This window comes from Limulus polyphemus, unplaced genomic scaffold (assembly GCF_000517525.1).
Source record: "Limulus polyphemus unplaced genomic scaffold, Limulus_polyphemus-2.1.2 Scaffold15, whole genome shotgun sequence".
Taxonomy (NCBI): Eukaryota; Metazoa; Arthropoda; class Merostomata; order Xiphosura; family Limulidae; genus Limulus; species Limulus polyphemus.
The window spans coordinates 1508061-1517610 of NW_013665625.1; the positions used below are offsets into that span (position 1 = coordinate 1508061).

The following is a 9550-nucleotide window of genomic DNA, read 5'->3' on the forward strand; positions in this document are numbered from 1 at the left end:
GAAATAATAACATTCTCCCAGAGTACCATTAAATCTTCTCATTGGTGTTTACCTAAGTAACAAGTAATAACATATATGGGTGTTTTTTACACATTATTATGTGACAAATTACTCAAAACAATTTAGTTAATCTTTATTTGTAAGTCTCTAAAGCTGTAGACCTAAAGAATTTAGTAATTTTGTTTCAAAGCAGAATCTGTCAAAATAAAGTTGATGTTAATATTGTCAAGCCTATTTACTGAAAGACAGCAGATGGTGAAACTGCCATCAAGTGTCTATCTCTACCTACTATCAAGCTATAAACTTGTTATTAATGGGAAATATTTTCAGAATTGTATTATGTGAGCACATCAATATTACGACAAAGAAATATGCAGCTCCTGATGTTTTTACTTTCCATAATTCTATTGGCCTACACTTTTGTGTATATATGATAAGAAAGCAATGCTTTCTTCATAAAACATAATTAGTTAATTCAGAATACCAAAATACTAAAACTGCATCTAATTCTTTCCCTGTTTCAGATCCTATAATGACTCTATGGATATACTTATTTGACTACTTACCCAAGTAAGTATGAGTGAAGCATATCCAAGTATTATTGAAAGAGAGTATAGAGTTTCAGCAACCTGACCTCTCATCATTCACATTGCACTTTGAGCATCACGTGTGATATTCATATAACGCTCTCTTCCAATCTCACATGTGGAATCAAAACAACTAGTTCACATGGCCACGTTCATGATGCATCAGCTGCATATCAAATAAATGCAGCTGTTTATCACGTGTGATACTCAGGCACTTTGGCATTATGTCCCGTGGATCACATGTGATGCACATTACAGGGATAAGGTTAAATTTTAAGGCTGGCATAATTCTCAGAACTACACTACAATTATTTACTGTATCTGTATAATATTCTCTTGCTCTTATTCTTTATATGTCATATTAAGTAAATGGCTACAAACACTGCAGGTTTGTACAAACTTATTCAAGATTTTAAAATATCAAAAGTAGCTTCTAAAATTCATCAGAAACATAAAAATGTAAATCTGCATCATGCTAAAGAGATGATCCTTGTAATACAGCTTAATGTTACTCCCAGTTACATAAAAGTATGATTTCAGAAAATAATTCAGTGATTATTTAAGTATTGTGATGAAGCTTAACAAATTTCTACTAAAGCATAACCCCCAACACGCAAATACCCTTTCATCACAACTGACAATATTTGATTATTATTTAAACTGGTGTCTTAACCTAAAACACTATACATTAAACAATGTTTATTTACAACATTTTAATTATAGAGAGACTTCATGATATAACATTTAAAATCACAGTATTCAAAAGAAACATGAACATTACAACATTTCATCACTTTAATCTGATACCTTGATACAGAAATGCTGCAATGCCCATGTTTCTTTTTTAAGCCTCATTTTTGTTTTTAATATACTGATGACAACTGGTTAAAAAGTGCCACTGTATATTTATTTATCAAAAGGTTTCTTAGAATTTTTTTGCTTCATAAATGTTAAATAGAGGATTAGTTAATAGCTAGAAAAGTTATTTTATGAATCTCAATGCAGTTTTTTCATTTCAATATGAACCTAATCAGAAAGAAAATCATTTTAATATCACAAATGAACAGAACAAGGTTTAGCATCAGCTTAACTAACTCCAGTTAACAGTTGCAATAACAGAATATCTTACCAAGCTCTACAAAAGACTAAAGCATAGTATAAATTAATGTTTTTATTATTACCACTTTTAAAGTAACTTACAATTTTCCTTACTGGAGTGTGCTGGGGATGTGGCTTTTCTTAACACTTGAGAAGAGGTGGATGAAAAAGTCCTATTGTTTTCCAAAGTAACTTTGTCAACTTTTTTACCAGGAACAGGGTCTTTAGCTTTAAGATTTTCAGCATTATATATTTTAGTCACATGGTTGGAAAAACTACCTTTCTTATTATTTGGTTCAACATTTTCATCTTCTGTTCCAGAAAAAACAGTAAGATCAACTATGGACTGATCAAATTTCCCTGTTTTGTTCATCTTTGGTTCTAAAGTTGCACAGCTTACATGTGTGCTTTTTGTCCTTGGAATATACAGTGGTGAGGGTAATGGTACTTTACTAACAGAAGGCTGTGTGTTCAAATTATTACATTCCATTTCACCTAAACATGGATAATTTGGCTGTAGAATGTGATTGGCAGGTGCAGGAAAACTAGTTCCTTGAACAGGTAGCCTCATAGCTATTGCTGACAGAGATTTGGAAGTATCAGTTTCTTTAGATGTAATAGGCTTACTACAAATGGCAAGTTTTTTTTCCTTTACCTTATCATATTTACTATTCTGAAAACTCCTAAAATTTTTAACACGTGATCGAAAAAAAGGAAGTTTCGATTTTGTAGGTTTTTGGGATAAGTCACCCGTAGAAGCTTGATGCTGTTGCTTTCCTACAAGCTGAGAAGAAAGTGATATCATCTGTTGGGCTGCCTTGTCAAGAACTGTTTTATTCAGTATATGTTTTTCTGACTTATCACAAGATGGTGTGGTCATTTCAATATTTGAACTATTTTCTACATTTAAATTTGATAAACACTGTGTTTCTACTTGTTGAATAGTAGTTCCTGATGTCTTTGGAAACCCTATATCCATGTGAGAATCAGAAGACTGATTTACAACATTTTGACAGTGTTTGAACTGTCCTGCCACTTGCAAAATTGGTGAAATTTGAGTATGCTCAATGTTAGCTCCCCAACAGGAAGTAGGGAGTGTTGCCTGAGTTGGCCAAGAGCCATTGACAAGCTGAATGGTATGATTGGTTGGTGTAAGCAACTGACTGTTCTCAGGAGGAGAAGTAAAAACTAGAGGACTGTTATGATGAACTGTAGAAACCAAAGGAGAATTAAGATTCACAGTATTTAGTGGAACAGAGTTAACTGGAGTAAGATGTTGCTGTATAACAGGTAGCTGCTGTGTTGATATCAGGGTTTGTGGTAAAGCTGCTTGGAAACTAGAACAAGGTCCAGAAAATTCCGAAAGATTATTATTAATGATAGGAAATGTGTTTTGAACCTGGTACCTAGTTTCTGAGAAAGAGTACTGAACAACAGGATTTACCAACACATTGGGAATAGTGACTTGAGGGACTGGAAGAGTTACACTCAGTTTTTGGGCAATAAATGTTTCAAGATTCATGGTCAAGGAGTTGAAATCACCATTAGGAAGGCTGAATGAACCAAGGTAAGTAATCTGTGAATTCTGTGCTACATTCAAAACTGGAGAAGCCGAAGCAGTCAGTCCATTTAATAATGTTGGCACTTGGGTTCCACAAAAAGTACCATCAAGGTAACTGCTATTATCTGCAGGTACTAAAACAGTTCCTCCCGAGACCTGTCTTATTTCCATGTTATTTGTAAAGTTTGAACCTGATGGTAAAAAAACACTAGGTTGTATATGGTTTTCAATAGGAACAGCAACAGGGTTTATCGATGTTCCCATGACTATATTATTGACACCCATTATTCCACTAGCTACTGGTGCTTCCTGAAGATGTTGAACAGATGTCAGCCCATATGGAAGACTAATATCACTAGGCACAGACTGAGTAAACACTGACGAACATGCTTCTTGTACTACTACTGCTGGTTTTTTGGGAAGAATATGTTTCTTTGATGACAAAATATTTGGCATGATTTTTCTTTGTTCTTGAGTGCGGTTTCGTTTTTTTAAACCAGGTGAAACATCTCCTAATCCTATAAATGTTTTTGATTTTGGTTTACATTCAACAGCTATGGTATTACTTTTCTTACTATTTTCCATCTTGTTATTTGAAATATTATCATGTGACTTAAACTGGTTTATAAACTCCTGATCAGATTCATTCCTCTCAGCAGATGAGGTTCTACTTAATGAAGAAAGGGCAATGTTATTGAGTAGAGATTTTTCACTGGATCTCGGCAGCTCACTACTAACTTGCAAATTTACATGATTTTGTGCTGAATTACTTGAAAATTCATCTTGAGAAACACTAGCTTCTTTAGAAGTCTGCAAAAAATGTTTATTTATTACATACCCTGACTCTTCTAATTTATGGTTATTCATCAAATGTCCCTGATTTACACACTTTTCATCAACAGGTACTTTCAAGCTAACTGCAGTTGGTGAAGATTTATTGAAAGACAGAACTGAACATGCTTCCTGCAAAGGGTTTGCAATATTTTGGATTGGATTAGATGTATTAAGCAAGACATCCTTAGTAGGTGGGTTTGGAGAAAACTTCTGGAAGTTATCCTTAATGCTCTGATCTGGGAATGTGCTTTTCGAAACATCATTAACCAAATGATCTTCATGTGTGTTTTGTAGATCATCAGTTGAGTGTTTTGTGTTAGAATGTCCTTGAGAAACATTGCTCTTGTTTTGCTTTGTGGATGTGGTTTGTAGAGATTTTTTAATGTGGTAGTTTGTACAAGACAAATCATATTCAGCATCTTCAATTCTCTCTTCTGAGGATAAGTTCTTAACTTCCTTGTTAGTGGTTTCTGTACAAAAAGATTTCTGATAACCTTTCATCCCAAGCTGTTCTGTTGATGTTTTTTGAGTAACTTCATCGATAGATTGATTTACATTTGCTTTCTCAAGAGATTTCACTATGCTGCAATCTATTAAAGGGGATTTCTGGACATTTTTTTCGTTGAGTTGATCTGGAGATGTGTTCTGGAAAGGAACCTCTGAGGTATGATCTGTACAAGAAGATTGCTCTTTTTCTCTGAAGTAATGGTTTATTGACGCGTTTTGAGATTCTTTAGTAGACTGGTTTGGACTAGAACATGATATAGGGAGTTTTGTGAATGATCTTTCTACAGCTTCATTTTTAAAAGACTGAACAGTGCTTATTTTTGAACCACTGTTTAGTTCAGATACAACAGGAAGCCTAGCGAGCTTATTCTCAAGTTGGATCTGAAATTCATTTAAATGCGAACTGTTATTTTCTAGAAAGCTATCACAGTTCTGGTCATTAGTATCTGATACTTTTAATATTTTCTTTTTAGCAGAATATTCAACAAAACAAAAGTTCTTATTCACAGAACCAACACCTACACTAGTCTTGTAGTCTTCATAAGTACAATTACTGACATCTAATTCCTTAGTGATCCCATTCACAATTAGCTCTTCCTGGTGAGCTTGCTTTTTGAACCCATTTATTGGGTGGGATATTTTATGTTCAAACTCAATTTCATGACTTTTCAGGTACCTCTCCACAGTGTTAGAATCAAGCCTGCTGTACAAACTAGACAAACGAGCTGGTGTATGTCTCAGCTTACGTTTTAATGGGTAACTTAATTGTTTTGTGTGTTCAGTACAATGTGCATTTTTTTTCCCATTTACAAAGCATCTGCTTGTTTCTTTATTTACTTTAATAGAAGAATCAATATTATTTTGATACAGCTTCTCATTTTTAACAGCAAAAGCATTGTTATCACAAGATTCTACCTTTTCTGATTTGAGAAGGTCAGCATTTTGATAACGACGATTCCTCAAAGGGTATTTTTTTAGTACTTCAGTTGAACATCTTTTTCTTTTTTTCTGGGAACTAACAGAAGAGTTGCCATTTTTGCAAGATTCAACACTTAGAACATCTGTCCTTGGAGAATTCTCTTGTTTACTTATTTCATTACCACTACATTCTTTAATGATTGTTTCTTTTTCATACATACAATTTTTGCTGGGACAAGTGGACTGCTTTGCAGCTAACTTGCTTGTTGTCAACTCATCCGAAAGACTAAGAATTTTATTCTCAACCTTTAAAGTAGAATTTAATACATTACTTTTGTCCACATATAAATTTTCATCATAAATAGCAACATCACCTTTTTTATGTCTTCTATTTGAAAAGGAAACATCTATGGATTCTTTAGCATTTTGCTTTTCCTTACAAAAAGAAGGCTTAAGAACACAACTTGCTTTCAATATATCTCCAGAAACCTTTTTTGGTTCTTCCTTAATTTTATCAAACTCATTCTCTTTAAGGACTTCAGTTTCTTTATTTTCTTGACTATTTGACAATGATATATCAGTATAAGAATTATTTTCTAAAATACTATCTTTCATTTGTTCAGATGTGATTTCTGTGAGTTTCTCTTTCTGATTTCTACTCTCTGAAAACTGAACGGACAAAGCTTCTTGGTCCTTTACATTCACAATATCTTTGTCACAGGTCATAAATTCTTCTTCCTCCACCTTGTCAAATGATGGCACAATACCTGAAATTTTGTCACAAGAATGGACACAAATATTTTTATCAGTATCACAAGAAATGATGCTGGAAAAAGAAGATGCATCAGATCTTCTAACACTATCAGAAGAAAATGCAATGTCTTTTGTCAAACTATCACAAAATCTGGTATTAACTGTTCCAGCTGTCTCACAAGATGTAGCATTATTTGTTACAGGACTGCATTGCATTTTACTGTCATATGACGTATCAATCTTTTTAACTGTGTCAACAGCAGCTTTTACTTTTGTAGCCAGTTTACAAGTAGTGTCACTGAGTTTTGTTTCACAAGATGATGCACTGACTTTTGACATTCTATCAAAAGATATATCACTAACTTTATTGACTGTGTCACAGGAGATACTACTCATCTCTTCAACTATACCAGTAACAGCAGCATTGACTTTCTTAGCTGTGCTAGAAACAGAAATGCTAACCTTTGTAGCTGTGCCAGGATCAGCAGTACTGACCTTTGTAATTGTGTCATGAACAGAAGTGCTAACTTTTGTAATTGTGTCGTCAACAGAAGTGCTAACTTTTGTAATTGTGTCGTCAACAGAAGTGCTAGCTTTTGTAATTGTGTCATCAATAGAAGCGCTAGCTTTTGTAGTTGTGTCGTGAACAGAAGTGCCAGCTTTGGTAATTGTGTCGTGAACAGAAGTGCTAGCTTTGGTAATTGTGTCGTGAACAGAAGTGCTAGCTTTGGTAATTGTGTCGTGAACAGAAGTGCTAGCTTTGGTAATTGTGTCGTGAACAGAAGTGCTAGCTTTGGTAACTATGTCGTGAACAGAAGTGCTAGCTTTGGTAATTGTGTCGTGAACAGACGTGCTAGCTTTAGTAACTGTGTCGTGAACAGACGTGCTAGCTTTAGTAACTGTGTCGTGAACAGAAGTGCTAGCTTTCGTAATTTTGTCGTCAACTGAAGTGCTAGCTTTGGTAACTGTGTCGTGAACAGAAGTGCTAGCTTTCGTAATTTTGTCGTCAACTGAAGTGCTAGCTTTGGTAATTGTGTCATGAACAGAAATGCTAGCTTTGGTAATTGTGTCGTGAACAGAAGTGCTAGCTTTGGTAATTGTGTCGTCAACTGGAGTGCTAGCTTTTGTAATTGTGTTAATAACAGTACCAGTGACTTTTGTACTTGTGTTAGGAATAGTTGCACTGACCTCTGCTGCTGTGCCTGGAATAACATCACTGACATTTTTAACTGCATAAGTACCAGCAGCTTTGACTTTTGTAACTGTGTCAAAATTAGTACTGATTTCAGTCACTGTGTCACAAGATTTTTCACTTACTTTTTCTAAGTCTACAAGAGCAGTTCTAACATCTGCTTTTGTATTGCAAGAAACAGATCTAACATTTTGCAGTGTGTCACAAACAGAAGAACAAGCACCCATATCTTTATCACAAGAAATATTAAAATTCCTCACCAAGCCAAAAGTGAAATTATTGGCTTTTTCCAAGCTGTCACCATTGTATGGGCTGAAATTTGTAATTTTGTTGCAAGCATTTGAACTAGCACTTGTAAAAGATGAGTCACAAGTTTCAGTATTAATATTTGCATCTGTATTAAATTCTAAAGACTCTGGTTTTAAAGGATTCCTTATTTCTTGATATGTTGCTTCCTTTTTTTGAACTTCAGAAGAATTATTTAATGATTGTGCTTTCTCTCTGTTTGTAAGCTCATTAACAGAATTTTTAAAACCTAAATTATTGTCACATGTCACTTGAGTTTTTCTTAAAGCTAAGCTCGTTGCTATATTACTGTCATTTCTATTATCTGTGACAGAATTATCAGACTTGTTTATACTCTTCTGTGTCTTTGACTGAATTATCACAGAATCTCTTTTCTGATGTTGGTCTGATAACTTGAATATTTTTTCAATGTCTGAGGCATAAGCTTTTTGATCATCTAAGTTTATCTTAGCTAATTCATTATGCAAATTTATTTCTTTAGGTTCAAATTCAAGAGATGACTTTCTTTTGCAAGGCAAGAAGTTTGATAAATTCTTTTCAAAAGCTGCATTTATGGATTGGTTAGTGACATTTGTTCTGGATTTATCTGCAACCTCTGGAGTGTCAGTATCACAGTAATGTACTCTGTTCACATTTTTATGGACAGAATGTTTATTAAGGTTGGACAATTCTGGAATGTCTCTTGATAAGTTATGCATTTCTCTGGTTTGAGATATTTCAAAAGATTTCTCAGAATCTGTGAAATCCTGGAGATGTTGAAACTTATCCCTGCAAGCAGAAACCACTTCTTGACTAAGATTTTTCATGTCTGTTTTCAGTGATACAGAATCTGAAAGTTCAGTGGAACAAAGAAATTCATCTTCCATATTGTGAGCTATTGTTTGATGTTCCTCAATGTCTTTTTCAACTGATGACTTCTCGGGCCAAACTTCATAAGTACGACAGGTATAAACAACTCTTTGTTGGGGATTCTTAGTACTCCAAAACACTCTTGTGCAACTAGAATAACACCAAAATCAAAGCTTACAGAACATATTAAAAAACAAACTAACAGTTTAAATGTGTAAAGTAAAAAATAAAGAGGCCATAAAATTCTAAACAATTAAAAAAATATGTAGAAATCTTTAGCCCTACATTTACTCTTTATCAGTCTAAAAGATAAAGAAGCTCAAACGTCCATGCCTTTAAGTTTATGCTAATCAACTTTTACATCTACATTTTGATGCCCATAAATGTTTATTACTTTTTTCATCAGCCTATATTTACCATATTTCTATACTATTCAGAAAACAGACAAGCCAGATTAAACCATATCTCTACATTTTATGTTGTTCAGTTTTTGTGCTAATACCACGCTGGTAAAAACATCCAGTTTTGCATTGTAATTTGTGATATGAATATAAGTTTTGCAATGTACAACCTTCACTGTGACATATCATTTGTTAATTAGAAGTCTGTCAAAAATCCCACCTATAGTATACTAATAATGGCATTTCTGATGTCAAAAGCCAATCATATATCTCCATAGACTTACATTGATTAAAACAAATTGCTTACTACAGATTCCACAAAATTTACAACTTAACCAGCAAAAACAATCATGATATATATATTGCCAGCACAATTTGGACATAGTAGATCGCTCTTTGAAGTTGGTTTTTTGGTTGTTTCTTGACTTGCCGGTCGAGTATGGCCCAGAGGTTTTCAATGGGGTTCATGTCAGGAGATTGGCTCGGCAAGGGCAACTTCTGGATACCATTTCTTCCTGCCACTTTTGTGTGTTTCTAACAATAG

General features: G+C 34.1%; 1 protein-coding gene across 5 annotated transcripts in view; it reads right to left on the bottom strand.

Moving 5' to 3' along the window:
• Positions 1 to 9550, bottom strand: part of LOC106457262 — a 126869-nt gene that overhangs the window by 20040 nt on the left and 97279 nt on the right. For 4 of the 5 annotated variants that reach the window (XR_002610154.1, XM_022383337.1, XM_022383327.1 and 1 more), the window contains one exon: positions 1788 to 8755. Coding sequence is in view for 4 of the 5 variants with exons in the window: in XM_022383337.1 (XP_022239045.1) it covers positions 1788 to 8755 (6968 nt within the window). In the remaining variant the exon portion in view is untranslated. The remainder of the gene's footprint in view (positions 1 to 1787; positions 8756 to 9550) is intronic. The other variant, XM_022383332.1, reaches the window with a different exon arrangement.